This window comes from Solanum stenotomum, chromosome 1 (genome assembly GCF_019186545.1).
Source record: "Solanum stenotomum isolate F172 chromosome 1, ASM1918654v1, whole genome shotgun sequence".
Classification (NCBI taxonomy): domain Eukaryota; kingdom Viridiplantae; phylum Streptophyta; class Magnoliopsida; order Solanales; family Solanaceae; genus Solanum; species Solanum stenotomum.
In genome coordinates, this window is record NC_064282.1 from 54,294,065 (window position 1) to 54,316,218 (window position 22,154).

At 35.6% G+C, this 22,154-nt stretch overlaps 1 protein-coding gene and 1 long non-coding RNA gene across 4 annotated transcripts in view; both read right to left on the bottom strand.

Moving 5' to 3' along the window:
- Positions 1 to 8,028: 8,028 nt before the first annotated feature.
- LOC125874677 (cullin-1) overlaps positions 8,029 to 22,154 on the bottom strand; it is a 141,669-nt gene continuing 127,543 nt past the window's right edge. For all 3 annotated transcript variants that reach the window (XM_049555682.1, XM_049555690.1, XM_049555676.1), the window contains exons 20-23: positions 19,638 to 19,706; positions 8,754 to 8,903; positions 8,493 to 8,660; positions 8,029 to 8,401 (exon numbers count right to left, since the gene is read on the bottom strand). In XM_049555682.1, coding sequence (XP_049411639.1) covers positions 8,523 to 8,660; positions 8,754 to 8,903; positions 19,638 to 19,706 — 357 coding nt within the window. In that variant the 3' untranslated portion in view covers positions 8,029 to 8,401; positions 8,493 to 8,522. The remainder of the gene's footprint in view (positions 8,402 to 8,492; positions 8,661 to 8,753; positions 8,904 to 19,637; positions 19,707 to 22,154) is intronic.
- Positions 12,588 to 14,189, bottom strand: LOC125874927 (uncharacterized). The gene is made up of 4 exons (XR_007447328.1): positions 13,441 to 14,189; positions 13,255 to 13,357; positions 12,711 to 12,798; positions 12,588 to 12,630 (listed from the first exon to the last, which is right to left on the bottom strand). It is a non-coding gene; the product is annotated as an uncharacterized LOC125874927 (long non-coding RNA).

Consider the following 22,154-nt stretch of genomic DNA (forward strand, 5'->3'; position numbering starts at 1 on the left):
AATACAATATGGATTGAAACAGAAAAAAAGAGAAATAAAATCGATCTAACAGCGATAAACCAAGACACCTCTCATTCTTGGTGGAGAGCGGCAGATGACCATCAACGCAAGAGCTATGACGATCACTACGATTATCTTGAAGTTGTCATTACCATCATCTGATTCTGAGAAGCAGCACATTTTCCCCATTTAGCCCAAATTGAAACTCCAATTTCTAAAGGTGAATTTGCTTTGCTGATATTTGACTTTGATAATTTATATCCATTTGCTTTAACGTGGAAGATTCCATTCCTCTGCAACAGGGGAGGGGTGGGGAGTTGGTTGCTTCGTTTAAATTAGACAAATAGTTATTATAGTACGATTTTTAATAATTTATATTTTGCTGTATCTGTAACTTAAAAGACCTACCAACATACATTGATAATAACTACTCATATATATATATATATATTAAAAAAAACCAAAGCAAAATAAGATTAAAAAAATACGACGTGAGAGCAATAGAAATAAGGAGAAGAGCTTTCTTATTCTTCCAATTGTAATCTACTATCAATTTCCATCTCAAGTAATTTGGTAAGTCAAGTTTACTAGTGCATATGGACATTGACATCCACCATTTTAATATTTCATTATACTCTCCCCCTGGATATTCATAAATCATAGGTACTGTGTTTCGTTAAAATTTTATTAGTAAAATTTTAGTGGGAAATAGCCTAATGAAGGAAAAAGAGTACACACATCTCATAAAACGCCTTGAGTGTTATCTCATTAAAAATCTTATTATAAAACTCAATGAAATTATTTTTTATCAAAGAATAAAAGAGTACAGTGCGTATTTTACTTTCTCTGATGAAGATCACGATTCATTTATTCAAGTTTTCGCATTCCTTTCTTGTATTATCATCTTCTCATGTGTTGAAGTTGAAAGGTAATTGGTGAATCAATTTGTAGGATTATCATTTGAACACACTTGTTGGACATCAATATTACTATTCTTTTGGAGATCATGAGTGAAGAATAATTTTGATGAAATATGTTTTGTTTTGTTTTCTTTTTATATAGTCACCTTTTTATTGGGTTATACATGCAACATTGTCTTCGTATAAGATTGTTGGTACTTTTAGTATCACACTTCGGATCATATCTCCCTTTACTTGATTTATTTCATATAAGAATTATGAGAAAGCTTTCAAAAACTTGTAAATGATTTGGGTATTTTGAATCCTTTGAAAATTTTCTTATAAAGTCTGTCGAGTGACAATATCCATTAATATTTAAAGCATGACATCTTCTGGTGTCTAAACTGCTTGTCAAATAAGCTTTATACTTATCAAGATGTATCATTCGAGTGATAATATCCATTAACATTTAAGGCATGACATCTCTTGGTGTCTCCACTGCAAGTCAAATAGAGCTTTATGTTGTAGAACACAAATCCTCACAATCTTTTATAATATTGTGCATTATATCATATCAAAGACATCGTCGATGAGATATCATTTTGTATCGATTCATAATGAGACATAACTAATTGAGATCTCATCATTTCATTATTTTTAGATATCAAAACCTCTCTTGAGATTCATGAAGTGTTATGACATATGATTATTAAGAGCACATTGTCTCCTTATTATGACATTTGCTCAAATTCTTTTTAAGGGATTATTGCAATTGTAACTAATTGATCTTTCATGTTTCATGCATGCATAGACGTTATCCTTTTAGAACATTAAATAGGAACTTTTACAATTAAAATATGAGGTAAATTTTGAGTCACCAAATGCTTATAGTATTTGACCTGAATATCTTTTGAATGAAAATTATATATATATATATATATATATATATATATATATATATAAAGAGAATCTTAGGCCCGCCTACGTGGAGCCATCACAAACCATGATTTTCTTTTAATTATTTATTTTCAAAAATAGTTTTCCCCTCTTCTCAGAAACCTTCACAACCATCACCACCATATTACAAATTAAGCCTCCACCAAATCTTCCATATGTATAAATATCAACTCCCCTTTGAACTTACTTAAGCAATTGATCGCCATATAGGAATATTAGGCCAAACTTAGTTTAACCAACTGGTACCAGAATGCAATATTGGGCCAAACTATGTGAGTTAGTTGGCTCAAATGTATATATAACAGTTATACCTTGAGAATTTTCTTTTTTATTTTGGAATTGTGAATGGTTCAACTTTAATCTTATGTATACTTGCATTGTTGCATGCATTAGTCTACCATTTCTCCATAATCTTACTTTACCTTTGGTGATTTGATATTTTTTTTTGTCTAGGGGTGGTACAATATAGATTGAAGGTCAATGTCATTTGTTAAAGCTTTGAATTGATATATGAAGTACACATTGTTGGATTTTAAAAGGTGTGAAATAAATATGAAGAGTTGTTACTTTCATGAAAAGTGGTGACTTTCATGAAGAGTTGTTAATTTTATGAAAAGTTGCGACTTTTATGAAGAGTTGCAACTTTTATGAAAGTTGTGACTTTTATGAAAGGTTGTGACCTTTCCGAAGGGTTGCAACTTTTCCAAAGAGTTGTGATCTTTCCGATAAGGCACAATAAACATTTGTTCACACTACCCTTTGTAAATCTGTGAACTAGTTCGGCACAGATTTACTAGTAGTTTATTAGCGACTTTATGGAGATTGGATTTTTGTTTGGGTGACAAATGGAGATGCGTGGAAGATTTTGCGTTGTTGTGTGGGGCTAGATTGTTCAAGTTATGGTAGATGACTTATGGATGCACAAAGGTATGGACCTATAGTTCTACATGGTTATTGAGGATTTCAAGAGGAGTCGGCCGACACTATTGATGGGACTACACACATTGTTATGATGCGTTACATAGAAATTGGTGAATAGAGGTTATAAGCTTATAGTATATATAATTATTGGAGTGACTAAGGATTTCTCTGAGTTTTGGCATGAGGTTTGTGATGATACGGAATGGTAGTTGAAAAATGGTATGTGAAAGTTCGCACGAACTTGACTGTGGGGTGATTTAATAGAGATCTTGATTGGAAGGTACTATAAGATTTGAAATTAGTGTTATCAGCCTTAGGTGGGGCCCGTATCTGTCATGATATGCTTATCTGGAAAGTGAGGGAGCCATAGTTCAAAATTTTTGGAGGTAACAATGTGTTTGCTAAGAAGACTTTGATACTAGTGACGATATGAGAGTAAGGTAAATGGTCTAAGTGATTATGATGTTTTGTTAATAATGATAGTGTGAGCTTCAGTAGAATAATGTGAAGAGTATGTGGGGTTGCATCTCCTTTGACTAGATTGACTCGGCAGAGTGTGAGTTTTCAGTGGTCTGATGAGTGTGAGGAGAGCTTTCAAAAGCTCAAGACCTTGTTGACTTCGACTCCTATTTTGACTTTACCCGAGAAGGGTGTGGACTTCATTGTTTATTACGATACTTCTAGAGTCAGGTTAGGTGGTGTTCTGATGCAGAAGGATAAGGTGATTGCATATGCTTCTAGGTAGTTGAAGACCCATGAGAGAAACTACACTACCCATGATTTAGAGTTAGCAGTTGTAGTGTTTGTGTTTAAGCTATGGCGACATTATCTGTATGGAGTTCATTGTGAGGTTTTCATAGATCATCGGAGCCTTCAGTATATCTTCAGCCAAAGAGTTTTGAACTTAAGGCAGTGCATATGGATTGAGCTATTGAAGGACTATGACATCACCATCTTGTATCATCTAGAGAAGGCCAATGTGGTGGCCGATGCTTTGAGTAAGAAACTTCTAGCATGGGAGTTTTGCCATTATTAGTGTGAAAGAGAGACCATTAACCATATATGAGCAGAGGTTAGCTAATAGTCTCATTTGATTATGGATTTCTGAGGAGACGGGTGCTTTGATTGCTTTCATTGAGGCTCGTTCTTCCTTAGTTGAGAAGATTCGTGAGCACCAGTTTGATGATGAGAAACTATGTCTCATTCGAGACAACGTGATTAGAAGGGAAGCCAATGAGGTTGTCTTTGATTTGGATGGGGTCTTGTGGATTGGAGGTAGGAATTGTGTGCCCAAGGTAGGTGAGTTGGTTAGACTGATTCTTGAGGAGGCCCATTGTTCATGATATTTCATCCATCCGGGTGCGTCAAAAATATATCATGACCTAAGTCAGCACTATTGGTGGTGTAGTATGAAGATGGATATTGCAGATTTTGTTTCGAGGTGTTTGACTTGCCAATAGGTCAAGTGTGAGCACCAACAGACTGTAAGTATATCTTAGAGGATGTTTATTCCTACTTGAAAGTGGGAGCGGATCACTATGGACTTTGTTGTGGGACTACCTACCACCGTGGGTGGTTATGACTCTATTTGGGTGGTTGTTGATAGGTTGACCAAGTCCGCTCATTCATCCCAATTCGGATGAGTATACGATGGAGAAGTTAGTCGAGCTTTATATCAGTCAGATTGTGTGACTATATGAAGTCCCAATTTCTATTGTCTCTGATCGAGGTTTGTTATTCACTTCCCATTTCTGAAAGGCCTTGCAACATGGTTTGGGTACTCGATTCGGTATGAGTACAACTTTTCATCCTCAGAAACATAATCAGTTCGATCGAACGATTCATGTGTTGGAGGATATGCTCCAAGATTGTATGATTGATTTTGATGCTAGATGGGATCGACATTTGCCTTTAGTAGAGTTTGCCTATAACAATAGCTATCATTCCAGTCTTCAAATGGCCCCTTTTGAGGAGTTGTATGACAACGATGTAGATCTCCGATATGATGGTTTGATTTGGCTGAGATGGACTCATTAGATACATATTTTCTTAGAGATGTTATGGAGCAGGTTCGTACAATCCAGGGTAAACTGTTGACAGCCTAGAGTCGACAAAAGAGTTATGTAGATTAAAGATTCGAGCCCTAGCCTTTTCTGGAGGGTAATCATGTTTGGCTTTGAGTGTCACCCATGAAGGATGTAATAAGGTCCGGAAAGAAGGGCAAGCTTAGCCCTAAATTCATTGGACCCTTTGATATTTTAAGTCGTCTAAGAAAGGTGGCCTATAATTTGGCCTTGCCACCTAGTTTGTCAGTTGTGCATCCCGTGTTTCAGGTCTCCATGCTTTGGAAGCACATGTCGAATGAGTCATATGTACTTTCCCTTGATTTAGTTGTATTGGGTCCAGGCTCATCTTTTAATGGGAGCCTACAATCATTTTGGATAGGCAGGTTTGGAAGCTTAGGACCAAATAGATTGCTTCAATGAAGGTACAATGGAAGCATCGTGCAGTTGATGAGACGACTTGGGAGACAAAGTAAGATATGCGTGCTAAATATCCTCAACTTTTCGAAGCTCCATATAGTTTCTTTTGCTTGATGTTCGAGGATGAACATGGTTTTTAGTGGTGGATAATGTAGTGACCCGGTCGGTCATTTTGGAAAGTTTTATGAATTTACCATTTTCCCCTCCCGATATCGACCCTGAGTCTTTTATGTTTGAGTTTGAAAAGTTGGTTTTGAACTTTGAGTTAAAAGTTGAGAATTTGGTAAGTTTGTGAGTTTTAAAGGCTAAGTTGTTAAGAAAGTTGTTTTTAGGGTCTTTTGGAATTTTGAGTGTCGAAATGGTGTTCCACCGATTCCATTAGTCCCGGAATGTGAAATTTGAGATGTGAGAGTTGTCAGTTTCAGTTTTTGAGGATTTTGAGGTCCTAAGTTGTGAAATTGTGGAATTTTAGCATTTGGGTTGACTTTGATCAACATTTGGGGTTTGAATACTTAGATTGGAATTCTGAGAGTTCCGTTAGATTCGGGGGATGATTTTAGGCCTAGATGAGGTCTTGGTTGATTTTTGAGAGGTTCCGAGCTTGTTTTAGACTTTTTAGGAGTGAGTTAGTTTCCTGTGGTTTTCACGGATGTCGGTTCAAGGAGACCTCAGATTCGTGTTTTGACAGTTTCATTGCGTCTAGAATGTCGATTTTAGTTGATTTGCATATGTGATTTGTGTGTACGGAGTTCCGAATGAATTTCGAGGGTCCTTTCGATGATTTTGAGTTTAGCTGATTTCTAGTTCTGGTGCATAACCATGTTGGTCATCGTGATCGTGTAGCATCATATTGGGGTGCATCGCGATTGTGAAAGTCTTGCCACGATCGCGAAGGTCAACTTTAATGAGTTGGCTGCCTTACTCATCGCGATCGCATGAGTCTGGGTCGTGGTCACAATGAGCATTTGAGACATGGGTAAAAATGTTTTTTAAAATTGAGGCTTCAACCTTATTTCACCATTTTTGAGTTTTGGGAGCTTTGGATGACGATTTGGACCATATTTTCTAGAGAAATTTTTTTGGTAATGATGCTTAACTCTAAATCTTCAATATGAATTTATGTGTTCAAATCAAGCTTTTGAAATAACTAATTTGGGGTTATCTTCAAGAACCAAAAACATATTACTAAAATGGCGATTTTGAAGTGGTTTTGATTCCTTTTTCAAAATGGTTTTCATTAATGAGTTCCTAAAGCCTTAAACATCATTTTTTCAAGTATTTTTTTCTAAATTCAAACCTCCATTTTGATATTGGATTTTGAGTTGATTGACCCATTTCTTTACATAATTGATGCGGGACGTGTTGTTTCCGATGGGTGATTATGAATACTTGATTATTTTAGATTGTTTGGCTTTGAAAGTAATTCGGAAGGGAAAAGTTCAACTCTTGGAGTGATTGTTGATTGCTTTAATGCAAGTGATTTCCTAAACCTTGTATTCTAGTTGAATTCTTATGCTTCCTTCGTTGCTTGTTTGTTGGGAGTAATGGAATGAGGTGAAAGGTTTAATAATTGTCCACTTGATTTATCTAAATAAATAAAAAAGGGTTGAAATGAAAAAGACTATGTGATGAACATGATGATGTAAATTGTCTTATTGTGCCTTATTGATTGATTGACGAAATCATGAATGTGAACTTGAATTGTGACTTGACACCTTTGATGCTTATGCGTGACTTTCTTGATACTTGAGATTGATGACTTGTTGCGTGTAACTGAACTACTTGACATTGAGATTGACTTGATTTATTTGAGTATTGGGCCTTGTGAGCCATATTTGCTAGGTTGGGTTGATTGTTGTGCAGGTTGTAGTTTGAGGAGGTTCGGTTGGAGAGTCGGGGGTATTCGTTTTCTAGCTAGTTGCTCTATTTAGTAGGTTGCTTGTTGGGTACCGTGTTGTTGGTACCCAACCCTTACTTCTACACTTTTGTAGGTTTCAAGTCCAGACTCGTGTGATCTTCTTCTTCTCCTGATCGTGAAGGATTGTAAGAGATAGTTGTTTGTCATCTTGGTGGGCCCTCTTTTCCCTTTTTTTTTTATGATTTGTTCTACTTGAGAAACAAAGACTAGGACTTGTATGTATCTTTCGAATTCTATATTTTCATTATTGGCTTGTACATGTGACAACCATGCTTTGAGGTAATGTTCAGAATGAATAAGTTTTCCACCTTTTTCTTTTTCTTGTTTTTACTGTTTTCCGCATTTCTTTCTTTTCGTTTGGATTGAGGGTGACTTGTCTTGATGATAATAGACAAGTGTCATCATGCCCATTTTTGGGTTGTGATATGAAAATGAGATACCTTCTTCTCCCATGTAAGGGTTTACTCCAAGGGTAAAGAAGTTACGGAAAGGCTATTATGCCACCTAAAAAGCTACTACCACCAATACACGTGTACTTCCATGTGCCTAAGACTTGGCTCTAGGCTTTAGGATGATTGGTGTCAAATCAGAGACCATTACAAATTTGCCCCGACTATGTAAACCTATGATATTTCTCATAATTTTTAATATTGTCGAGACATGAAGGTCTAGATCTAATAAACTTGCACAAGGTTGAAAGAAAGCCCCATTAGGACCACCGAGGTCCAAATCACAATCTACAAAGAACCAAGAAAGTAGGGTTGCAGAGCAAGTACTAAAAGTAATTACAATTGTGCTGAATCCAAAGAGGTCAAGCTGTTGGCTAGAATATTACGTTTACTCAAACAGGTAGCCGACAAAACATAGAATAAATCAAGCGAAAGGGGCTTATAAGATTGGAAGAAGTTAAGGCAATCGCATCTCAAGTATCTAAGAGGCAATTCTATTATTTCCTGAGATCTTAACCATTTGTACAAAATGTTTCAAGCTCCTGCTGCAAGACACAAAGGTCCAGAGGGGTAGGAGCTAAAGAAATTCTTCTTCATCTTGGGCGGCATGTTTCTCCTCCTATGTCGATTGCAGAAGTTCATACAAACATCACTCATATGATCTGCACAAATCATGCCAAGTACTTGAACAAGTTTGGATTATCTTTATCCCTCTCTAGGTAAATCTCTAGTTATCAAATCTTTGATTCTCTTCTTGATAGCTTTGACATCAGGCTATGGAGTATCCAAAACAAAGTAATTAGCTCAGTTGAACTTGAATAACGAACAGTAAAATTGAGAAGTAGAAGTTTATCCCTGAGGATACCTTGAACATCCGTCCCAATTGCTCAACGCATTACAAGACCAGTTGCTGGTAGCCCAATACTTTACGACTCTTCATAATACGCACAATTGAAGCATCTATAGCATACCGCCTATCCTTGTCAACGTCTTCAATTACCTTTTTCTTCTCATCAACAGGAGGGAGAGGTATCTGCAAACCATTACAGCAATATCCTCACGAGGTCAGTAATGTAGTGCAACAATTCACAGTAGAAAGGCTAACCTTACTCATCATTAATTGTACCTTGATCCTCCTCATTTTGTCAGTGAACTTTGAGTTGAACTCAAAGACATCAGTCGGAGAAATTATTTTGGTGCTTGGCTCCTTGTTGAGAATCTTGTACTTGGCACATGAAAGGGAATGAAGAAGCCGAACAACATCATCATCTGATAGGTTTAATTGTGTCATGATTTCTTGATAACTCAATCTATCTGATGCATTAAAGAGCAGTAGAGCAGAAGCCTACGAAAAGGAAGAAGTCTCAATCTCTTTTTTTCATTGATAACGTAATAGAAATGTTTCAAATTAACTAAGCCTATGCGATTTCAAAAAGTAAGCCAACAATCAACCTGATAAGTAGTGACAACGAGCTCAATAGTCTTCGACTCAAATTTTCCATTTATGTTGCAAGTTCCCAAAGAGTATATCCATGTAAGTTTCCTGTGCTTCGTTTTTGTTTGATAAAACTCGTTGAATACTTCAACACACCTAACCTGACAATGGGTAACATAAAATGAATCAATAACAGGGCATTTGAGAAGAAAAATGATTCTAGCAAAGAAACACACATCATTCTTTGCCCAAAGAGAAGAACTTCAGCAGGAGGAACGACGGTCAAAACCAAGATAAAATCAACTGCATAATGCCAATTAACATATTGATATGATATACCATTTCTGCTGGGAGGTTGAGATCAAAAGACTTGTAGCTAGGCCAGAAGCCAGAAGTCAAAACAGTCACCGTCAAGTCAATTCCTAGATTTGCTATTAGATTATTGCTCAAATACTCCTCAAAGCTGGCTTGATTTTCCCTTGCCAATGTCAAATCTGTGACCTATAGGAAGAGAAGAAGAAAGTCACCAGAGAACACAGCCTCAAATTCAACATAATTGATCTGGATAGTTTACCATTCCCTCCATCTTTGATGTGAACTCCCCCCCACACTGCTGCTTCAACTTTGTTAGGATACTTCTCTCATGTTCATCATTGGCACTGTTATCAAATAACAACCGCCGGGATAGCTTTTTCCTGGAAAAAAAAGGAAGTCATAAACTTGTAACATAACAGAGAAGAAGCTACTATTCAAGTAGTGGATGAGATACACAGAAGGGGTAAATCTACCTATAGAAGTCTGCAAACAAGTCCTTATCACTAATATAAGCTAGCAGCTTTACCACCTGCAAGTGAGAACTATTATCAGCTTTCTCCTGCTCCAGTAGTACGAAGAAAAAGCAGATGCTCTAGAGGAAAAGAAGGGAAAGGGGATCTACAGAGCAAGAGCTCACCTGCTCCAATGTCTCTTCAATGGCTTCATCACTGAATTTCTCACTCCCGCATTTTTTGAGAATTTTGTCGCAGAATGTGGCAAGAAGTTCAGCGCTTCATCTACCAGCAACACCCTTGTTGCAGAAAAGTTCAAAAGCTTCTTTAAGTGCCTACAGAGTTGATGGGGCAGATATTAGTAATTTACTTTTACCCTAATGCACAGAGTAGAATAATTAAATTACACAACTATCCTTTGCTCCGACACATACCTTGTGAAAAAGTGTGCAGTTTTGGAAACAGTTATTCACATATGCCAAATATTTATCATGAAGCTCAATCACTTTCCCAACAAAAACCTGAAATTTCAGAAGTTAGTTAACCACCGAAAACATATTAAAGGATCAGATAACAGATTTACTAAGGGATTACCTGTTCCTGCAAACCAACGACATCTCTCTTATCTGCCTGTTGAAGAACACTAGTTGATCAGAAAGAATACAAAACATTAAGCAATTATATTAAATGAATTCACAAAGAAATACCAGTCTCATCATTTAGAGAATCATCCCTAAAAAGATGAAATGAATTAATTTTGACATTGTTCTAACCAGCAGAAGGGGAAAAGTTAAAATCCATAAAAGAAGGAAATGCGACAAAAAGCACTTGTTGGTTCCCTAAGCAACTGCTCGTGCTCTTTCATTAAGATAAGTACAGAATTTAATGGGGGGTTCTGCTTTAAAGAAACGTTTACCATCTCTTTGAAGTAACATTCCAAACCACCAAATTATCAATGATCATGTACTGAAGGACAAATGAAGTAAATGAAACAAAACAATCATTGAGATGGAAGTCAAACTTTGTGACTTCATGCTTTTGATACAAAAGAGAAGATATGATGTTAACAAGAAATCTCTGAGCAAAACTCATCAAAAGCACAAACTAGAAATTAAAAAAGCAGAATAGCAATATGCTATGAATAGGGTTGTGGTGGAGTGGTAAGTACTCCCTACTCCCTAATCAGGTCTCCGGTTCGAGTTCCCTTGATTATGGAGTCGCATTTATAAAGGAGCACTTTAACCACAGTGTGAGACAATCTGGCACGAATCCGGATTACTCGAGCCCCAATGCGGGTACTAACCACCAAGTGGGAAACCCAATAAAAAATAGCAAAATACTCTAATCAGTAATAAATAGCTAGTCTCACAAACTGACAACTCAAGATGTGATAGACAATATATTCTAGCAGTCATCTCCCCTTTTCAAGGGATTGCTGTTCTTTGAGAAAGGTCCCTGAACTTGTTGTCACTTACTTCAGTCACTTTTTACTTGATGTATTGTGAAGCAGCATGAGCTTTCTAATGAATGGAATTTCCCTTTCTCTAATATTTATATCGAGCATTTTCTAGGGAAAATCCCCCCACCCACCCCAACCCTAATGGTGTTGAACCGTCTTCAACAACGTTAACCCAGAAAACTAGTCTAGAACCATCAGGGACAACATCAAGCATGTACAACCCCACCTACCTATGGCCCTATCATTTGTTATGAAATGAATGAATTTTCCCTTAGAATTCATCAAATAACTAATTTAATTCCCTGCATTCAATAATTCCCTAAACCATGTTGTCATATGTACCATACTACCATTGCAAAGCAGGACAATGGACACTGTCACCATACTCTGAGAGTTCCATTTCCAACATTTTGAAGTCTCCTCTCATTCACCACCATAATCACCACTATATTCAGAAAACGACATAATAAACCAGTAATGGTCGATGCTACTGCTCACTGCTTGATGATTGTAAAATACTAGAAAAAGGAAAACCATGGGGATAGATCACTTACAGGTCAGATGAGCTACTGAAATGGTGAAATGTAACAACAAAACGTCGCTGGAAATACAAGCTTCTTCTATAATGGATGGAATATTTCGAGCTTCTACAACAATGGGGAACTACAATGGCTGATCTTGAGGAGGTTTTCGTCATGTGGAGTAATTTTCCAGTGTAAATGGCCAGAAAATCGGCAAAGAGGGAGAAGTTTTGGAGGGAAAGAAATGGATTTTGTGAATTTTTTTAAAATTTCTAAATAGGGATATAAAATATTTATAGAAAGTGGTTAGTGTGTATTTTCTAAAACTTTGGTGGTAGGGGCTATTTTGTATTTTTAATGACTTGGGAGCTAGAGCAGATATCTTTTAAGCTTAAAGTATTGATGTCATAAAATGGTGTGTTAAAATATTAAATTAAGATGATCCGACACTTGAACACAAGTAACTTCGCATATTAAAGTAGCAAAAACTTCTAGTTTGACAAGTTCCAAGTCAACTCAAAGTGTATAAACGCCAAATAAGGAAGAAATAAATTTCTTCAAAACCGAACAATTTGAAAAGGATAGATTGTACAAACCTTTTTGTTGCTAGCAGCATCTTCAGCCTGTTTTACCAAAGCTGTACCTTCAGCAGTAACATGCTGCATTCAGATTAAAAAGAAGGATATGTGAAGTAACTTAAAGGCATACAATCGAGAATATGAGGTCATGAGATCACAAACCTGCTTTAAAATAATGGCCACAGGGTCTAAGCCTCGAGGAATCTTAGAAAAGAGCCTATACAGCCTTGATAAATCTTCAACCTAATAAAATAATCATGATTGTGTCAATTACTGCAAAAAAAAAATATCAGAAATGTGGTCTTTAAGATGCTGCTAATTACCTTAATCTCTTAGTAACGCGTGGAATCCAGAGTGCTCCTTCTCAAGAAGTTGAGTGGCATACACAGACAACAACTCATGCTGCACTTTCTGTAGAAAGGTTAGAGTAGTAAAGTTGCAGCTAATAGTAGGAATAAACTAAAAGATAAACATTCAGATCCCAAAAAAATGTTGATACTTGCACATGGATCCTTATTAAATAAAATCATAGAGGGCACAAAGTAAAATCACAGAGGGAACCAAGGAAACTACCCATACTAAGCCCTCTTTGTTTACATGGCTAAAATTGAAATATAAAATAGCAACAAAGGGCTCATCAGACTAATGATTTTCTGTTTCTTTATTAAGAAATCATTTTTATAAGTTCCAAACATTCCAAAAGGATACATAGAGAGCAAACAATCAAGAATGGTACATGGATATAACAAACATCAAAGAAAAATTAAGAATAATACTTCTTCAATTCTTATTTTTCTTATTTTTTTGTAGTACCTTGTTTAATTTTTACTAAAGTGAAATGTGAATGAAAACTGCAGCTACCCTTACCGTTGTTGTGATATATTCTTCAAAAGCTTCATGATATTTGTCATAAAGTTGTTGAGATTAATAATCATGTGGGGGCTTCTGAGTACACATGTTGTAAATTCTCCTGTTAGTAGACTTAAGGAAACAAAAGGTTAGTCAAATCCAAGTTCTCTACATGCCTAACAGTGTGGCAGTCTAAAAGGATACGTACACAGCTTCATATAGTCCTTTGCGCTGAACCGAGGCTCAGGCAGCCCTTCTAGAGTGTTCTTCAGCTTTGTGATGCCCCTTTGGATGAAGTCCCATCCATGTTCCAGATCGATTGTGCTATGTTGGTTCATTGTGATTTCAATATCTTCACAATATAACAGAATGCAACCCTACACAAATTCCAAACACCTGTGGCCATGTTCCCAAACTAAATTACATCACCAACTAAACCCAACAAAAGCTAGTAAGAAAATCAAGCAATTCATAAGAAAGTAGGATTGCAGAGCATGTACTAAAAGTAATTACCATTGTGCTGAATCTACAGAGGGTAAGTTGTTGACTAGAATATTACATTTACTCAAACTCGAACAGGTAGCCGACAAAACACAGAATAGAGCACACGGAAGGGCCATATAAGACACTGGAAGAAGTTAAGACAATCGCATCTCAAGTAACTGAGAGGCAATTCTACTTTTTCCTGAGATCTTAACCATTTTTACGAAATGTTTCAAGCTCTTGATGCAAGGCAATCAAAGGTCCAGGAAGGTAGGAGTTACAGAAATCCATCTTCATCTTGGATGGCATGTTTCTCCTCCTACGTTGATTGCAGAAGTCCATACAAACATCACTCATTCACTATGATCTGCACAAATCAAGCCAAGTACTTCAACAAGTTTGTGTTATCTTTGTCCCTCCTCTAGGTGATTTCAATATCTTCAGAATATAACAGAATGCAACCCTACATAAATTCCAAACACCTGTGGCCCTATTCCCAAACTAAATAACATCACCAACTAAACTCAACAAAAGCTAGTAAGAAAATCAAGCAATTTATAAGTCAGTCAGAAAATCAAATCACATTAATATTTGGCTCTACTGTTGAGAATAAACAACCAAATGACAGAAAGAATGCTCTTATTAAATACCAAAATCTGATGTTGAAAAGGCTACAAACTTGGCTTTATCCTTGAAATATGGACCAGAATACTTGGGTTTCAAGGCTTCAAAGTGGGGGCTGTTAAGGAGCGATGCATACTAAGAATCACACAGGTACCTTGAGCCATTTATGGATCTCACTATAGAAAGGATAGTAGAATATGACTAAAAATTAAAAACAGGACACAAGATTACATATTGGAGGCTTAAATTCAAGTAATACAAAGAGGAGAGAAGATAAAGGAGCACAAGAGTAGAATCCAAAAATAAAGGAACGAATCAAAGTTCACTAACTGGAAATATTCCGAATTACCACAGTAATAGATGCCTAACTGGAAAAGGTAATGGTTTTTTTATTAGTTCAGTGTGATCTTTGTTTTCTAAAGATTCTTTACCACTCTGAATTAGATATTTAGTTGGGTGTATAAGACTTTCAATATAATGAATCATCAAGAACAAATAAACCATTTATGTAACCAAACAAGTCCAAACTTCAAAATTTTAGAAGTGCTGAGATAAGCGTAAAGTAAAAGTACATGTCACAAAAAAAAGACACCTTCGAGAGAGCTTCACAAGAGTACAATAATGTGCAGCAGAGACTACCTACATAGAGACAAAATAAAAACCCTAAGTAATTACCTCATCCGCTATTGATATTTACTTGCCAACAAATCCTCTAACCTCGTGATTCATAAAAAAATAACTCACAGGTGTAACTCAGTATTTATGTGAGCTTACTTTTTATTCATGCTTATTGCTCAGTGAAAATGAATTCTACTCTAAAATCTACCTAAGGATTGATTCAACAATTTTTTTGCAAACTCTTAACGTCCTTTGCACCGGAAGAGGGAACTTTTCAGGAAACTGCAGTTATTGGGCTAGTACCCACACGGTAACAACATTTTGGTGGCATGAGACATGTCGGATGGTATTATATGATACATCTCTAAGCACATTCAACACAATTGATTGATTCCTAACGATTTTGACTTGGTTCCCGAAGACCCTGACTTGATAGGAATTCCACAAGAACTAACTTTCACCAATGTATTCCTAGGACCTAGATAAACTAGAGTTACCAAAATTGCACACTTGGCACTAAAAGACATGAACTTCTAAAATCTTTTCAGGGTTCCATCAAAAAGGAAACCGTAGAGAACATTTTCCAATAAATGTATATAAATTAACAAGTAAATTAAACTGAGAATACCAAAAGAAAATACACATCAAAGACACTGAAAACCTAAGTTGCTCAGAATCTTAAAAAATACACTATTTTTACATGAATCCCGTCAATTGCAACAAATAATGAACCAAAAATTAAACCCAAACCCTACCAGTAATGAACACTAAACCTCCACTATAACTAACTTCAAAAGGACAAACCACTCATGCTCAGAATCAACTATAGAGAAATAAATAACAACATAAAAGTAGTCTATATATCACGCTCTGAAGATCGCAAAATCAACCACAACAAAACAGCACAATTCAATAGCTACTGGAAAGCAAAATCAATAACATGATCAATCCAAAGCAAAGGAAGAAGCTATTAAACCAAAACCACCAAATCAACTATGCATTATAGGTAGATACATATATGGGAACAATGTACATCGAATCAAAGCTCACAATTTAACCGGAAAATAGACCTGTGATGTCACCAGATTTGTTGAAAGGGTGATCGGAGAGTTTAGACCTGATGAGGGCACAAGACGGAGCTGCCAGGAACCATTGATGACAAGAAGAGTATCAGGTGAGATGTGAATCTCTCTTTCCCCTTTTATGTGTTTATCCTTTTTCCTCGAAAACCCCTCTATACTTCTAACTATTTCCATTTTTGCTGTGGTAATTTCTTAGTTCTTCATTCAGGGTTATTGCAAATTTATCCCAACTACTTTTGGATTTTATGCATTTTTACCTCAAGTGCTTGAGTACTCTTTTCTTTTTCTTTTTTTTAGAATGTTGTCTATGCTTTCCAGATTTTCTCTACGAAAATGACTTTCCTAATGAATCAGTGTTATCAAAGGCGAAAAGTGCAAAAAATCTCTAAGAAATTTTAATTAAAGCCCATGCTTTATTTGCGCTTAAAGCCCGAATGGACCTTAGAGATTTTCTACACTTTTCGCCTTTGATAACACTGATTCATTAGGAAAGTCATTTTCGTAGAGAATATTTTTTTAACATTTTGATCAATCAAATATAGAAAATCTGGAAAGCATAGACAACATTCTCAAAAAAAAGAAAAAGAAAAGAGTACTCAAGCACTTGAGGTAAAAATGCATAAAACCCAAAAGTATTTGGGATAAATTTGCAATAACCCTGAATGAAGAACTAAGAAATTACCGCGGCAAAAATGGAAATAGTTAGAAGTATAGAGGGGTTTTCGAGGAAAAAGGATAAACACATAAAAGGGGAAAGAGAAATTCACATCTCACCCGATACTCTTCTTGTCATCAATGGTTCCTGGAAGCTCCGTCTTGTGCCCTCATCAGGTCTAAACTCTCCGATCACCCTTTCAACAAATTCCTTCGCTCTCTGGTGACATCACAGGTCTATTTTCCGATTAAATTGTGAGCTTTGATTCGATGTACATTGTTCCCATGTATGTATTTACCTATGATGCATAGTTGATTTGGTGGTTTTGGTTTAATTGCTTCTTCCTTTGCTTCGGATTGATCCTGTTATTGATTTTGTTTCCAGTAGCTATTGAAATTGTGTTGTTTTGTTGTGGTTGATTTTGCGATCTTCAGAGTGTGATATATAGACTACTTTTATGTTGTTATTTATTTCTCTATAGTTGATTCTGAGCATGAGTGGTTTGTCCTTTTGAAGTTAGGTATAGTGGAGGTTTAGTGTTCATTACTGGTAGGGTTTGGGTTTAATTTTTGGTTCATTATTTGTTGCAACTGACGGGATTCATGTAAAAATAGTGTATTTTTTAAGGTTCTGAGCAACTTAGTTCAGTGTCTTTGATGTGTATTTTCTTTTGGTATTCTCAGTTTAATTTACTTGTTAATTTATATACGTTTATTGGAAAATGTTATATACGGTTTCCTTTTTTGATGGAACCTTGAAAAGATTTTAAAAGTTCATGTCGTTTAGGGCCAAGTGTGCAATTTTGGAAACTCTAGTTTATCTAGGTCCTAGGAATAACTTGGTCAAACTTAGTTCTAGTGGAATTCCTATCATGTCAGGGTCTTCGGGAACCAAGTCATAATCGTTAGGAATCAATCAATTGCGTTGAATGTGCTTAGAAAGTGTCATATGAAACCAGCCGACATGTCTCATGCCACCAAAATGTTGTTACTGTGTGGGTACTAGTCCAATAATTGCAATTTCATGAAAAGTGCCCCCTTCAAGTGCAAAAGACGGCAGAGGCGACAAAAGGCGACAAGGGCCTGCCTCGCCACGCGGCGAGGCGCTCGTCTTTTTGAATTGAGGCGCCAATTAATACCAAAAATTAAAAATATTTAATTGCATATATAAATATCCAAAATCTCAATAGCAATAACATATATTAGCAAATATTTCAATTCAAAAACTAAAAGTAGATACTAAAAGTCTAGAACTTTAAAGACCCAATAATTCAAAAGACAATACTAGAACTCTAAAAGTCTATTCTTCTTCAAAACTATCCAACTCTTGAAGATCAACATCCTCTACATCATTATATTGATCCTCATCTTCTTCCTCCTCGTAGTCTTCATCAATTAGTGTCCAAGTCCTACTTGAAGTTGAACTTGTAGATGTAGTTTCTACTCCTTTGCCCTTGTCAAGTGCTCTTGATCTTGAAGAAAGTCCCCTAAGATGATAGATACTCTCAGCTCCAATTGCCGTAGCAACACTACCCCAAGTAAGATGATCATCCTCATATACTAGTTCATCTTCTTGATCTTCGGGGCATCCAACTAACCATTCATTTGAATCATCAATGTTATCCAAGCGAATTGGATCAATGAGATCACGAGCATCATAACGACGTTTCATTGGCGAGGCAGGCCCTTGTCGCCTTTTGTCGCCATGCCTCAGTGTAGAATGGCGAGAATGGCTCGCCTCGCCTCGCCATATCGCCTTTGGCGAATGGCGCTCACCATTCATAACACTGTTAAGAGCTTGCAAAATTTTTTTTGAATCAATCCTTAAATAGAATTTAGAGTAGAATTCCTTTTCACCGAGCAATAAGCATGAATGAAAAGTAAGCTCACATAAATATTCAGTTATACCTTGGTTTTTCATTCAGGGTTATTGCAAATGTATCCCTACTATTTTTGGGTTTTATGCATTTTTACCTCAAGTGCTTGAGTACTCTTTTCTTTTCCTTTTTTGAGAATGTTGTTTATGTTTTCCAGACTTTCTATATTTGATTGGTCAAAATGCTTAAAGAATATTTTCTCTAGGAAAATGACTTTCCAAATGAATCCATGTTATCAAAGGTGAAAAGCGCAAAAAAACTCTAAGGTTCGTTGGGGCTTTAAGCACAAAGCGCAAATAAAGTGTGGGCTTTAATTAAAAAAAGTGCAAAGGGACAAAATATACAAATATATATGTTTAGTCTAAGACTAATAATTATAAACATCCATGGCAAATATATGACCATAGAAATTGAAAAAAGCAGCATGATAAAGTGAAATATCAATTGTTTAGTTTCACTTCTTCCGAAGAGGCTCATTGGCAAGGAAACCTTGATTACGATATTTAAGTGCACATAAAGCGAGTTGAAGTGCTCAACACGTTGAGCCTCGCTTCAGGGCTTAACTGCGACAAAAATGGAAATAGTTGGAAGTATAAGGGGGTTTTCGAGGAAAAAGGAAAAACACATAAAAGGGGAAAGAGAGATTCGCATCTCACTCGATTCTCTTCTTGTCATCAATGTTTCCTTTTTCCAAGTTTATTGTCTCCTCTTACCCACCCAATCCCCCACCCCACTACTTGGAAGCATCTATAGCATACTGCCTATCCTTGTCAACGTCTTCAATTACCTTTTTCTTCTCATCAACAGGAGGGAGAGGTATCTGCATACCATTACAGTAATATCCTCACGGGGTCAGTTATGTAGTGCAACAATTCATAGTAGAAAGGCTAACCTTACTCATCATTAATTGTACCTTGATCCTCCTCATTTTGTCAGTGAACTTTGAGTTGAACTCAAAGACATCAGTCGGAAAAATTGTTTTGGTGCTTGGCTCCTTGTTGAGAATCTTGTACTTCGCACATAAAAGGGAATGAAGAAGCTGAACAACATCATCATCTGATAGGTTTAATTGCGCCATGATTTCCTGATAACTCAATCTATCTGATGCATTAAAGAACAGCAGATCAGAAGCCTACGAAAAGGAAGAAGTCTCAATCTGGTTTTCTCATTGATAAGGTAATACAAATGTTTCAAATTAGGGCTTAAGGACAAGGGAAGGGGATCTATAGAGCAAGAACTCACCTTCTCCAACGTCTCCAACGGGGACAGACATTAGCAATTTACTTTTACCCTAATGCACGGAGCGAGAGTAGAACAATTTGGTATCCTTCGCTCCAACACATACATTGTGAAAAACTGTGATTTTGGAAACATTCATGTATTTGTCAAATATTTATCATGGCTCAATCACTTTCCGAAATATAGAGACTTCCACGTACACCCTTATTTATCAAAAAAAATTGAGAAAAACTTGGGAAAATTCGGTAAGTGGTGTTTGGTCATATAATTTGGCCAATATATTTATCAAGTATCCCAAGTTTTCAAACATTAGAAAAAACTAGTATTTGGGCTAAGTTCTAATATTTGAAAATTTTTAAAAATTCAAAAATTATCCTAAATTTTATATTTTATAAAAAAATACTCATCATTTATTAATTTCAAGTAATATTTTTTACTACCTCCTCCGACAAAAGTTGAAGTCTAATTTGAGTGATAAAATTGAGAAAAAAGAACAATTTATTTTTGATGGATTATAATTATAATTGAATCACTGACAAATTTGAGTATGCGATTAATGTATTGCTCTGACATATATTGTTGTTTTGTTGTTGTTGATAGTTATCAATTATGTTACAAGGTTATTTTTTAACGGAACATATTAATTATAAAATGATAATATAAATTTATAGGTAGTTTTAATAATTTTTAGAACTTATGGGTAAAATTAATTTTTTTTTAAAAAATAGGCAAATATTTTTGGAAAAATTTGAAATCAATCACATGGTTAATCAGATGTGTCCTAAGACTCCTGAAGAGTCGGAAAAATGAGTTGAATTCCTTATAAGTGCATAGTCAAAAGTATGATGTACGTTATGGTATGTACTAGACCTGATATCTAGACTTAGTAAGTAGATATCAAATCAAACTAGATTTAACATGTTGACAAGCAGTAAAGGGAATCATGAGATATTTTAAGGAAACAGTTGATTATGCAATTTGTTACCAAGGAAACAAAGATTTGTAATTAGTTAGATATATTATTGATAATAATCATGGAGGATATCTAGATGAGAGGAAGTCTACCTCAAAATATGGTTTCTTACTATGTGATAGTGTCATATCATGGAGTAGTAAAAAATAATCTTGTATATCATTATCTATGATGAAAGTTGAATATATGTGGCTTCCGCATCAGCAGCATACGAAGTTATTTGGTTGAAAAAAGTTCTTGAAACACATCAAATATTGCAGAAAAAACTGAACAGTGCAAGTCTATTGTGACAACGAAGCTATTATATCGTCTTCAACCTAAGGTCCCAAATTTCTTTGTAAATTCAAACTAGATATCAAGTACAAATATAGGAGAGACATGATTAGATATAAGGTAGTGAACGTAAAGAATGTGTCCGTAAAGTATATGTCTACCAGAGATATGTTAGCAAATTCATTGACTATTAATCCTTTTATTGGAGATGTATTTATGAGACACACAAAGTCTCAAGACATGCGTAGATTTTGAGATACTTCATATTGTTTTTTTGTTTTCTCATGTTCACAAAATTGATGTTTTTTACTTATCAATAAAGTTGATTTGAATGCACACATATTTTAATTGTTGTGTGAGACCCAGAGCTTTTGTAATGGCTCAAACTATGTGACTTTAGTCAGATACTTGAGACTTAACTTGGTGTTTGCTATCATAATATGTTTTCAAAAGATCATGAGTATAGAGGAGCATATCTAGAAAACACTTAAACTAATGTTAAGAGCATTGTGAGAAGAGGAAGTTCATTAATAATATCTCATTGATTTGTGTTCGTCGATGCACCAGTTATAACTTATGAGTTATAATTGTGAATATATAGAAAAATAATGATTTATGAGATCTTGATATTATATCAAATGTAATTTATATGATTTGGGGTACTGCATACTTTATAATCTACTTCCAGGTTTACACTCGAAGAAAGGTTATATATTTCTAACAGATGTATATAATTTAACTCTAACACAGTATGTTGGTCGCATGGTCTAATTGCATGTATGAATAATTGTAGAGATGAGAATATATTCTCATATAGGAAAAGCACTCTCATTATGTGTGAGTGGGAATGTAAAAAATTTGGATCCATCCATAGAGGGTGTTTTTATGGCCCATTAGGATTATTAAGTTGACCCTATTATTTTCCTATATAAATACACATAAGGTATATAATTTAAAAACACCGAAAATATTGAAATATTGAACGCATATTTCAGAAGGGGGGAGGAATCTAAATCAATGAACATTAATGAGTCATCATTGAAAGATGTTGTACATGACACCATCAATTCGACTTAAGATCCAACGCTAATAGAA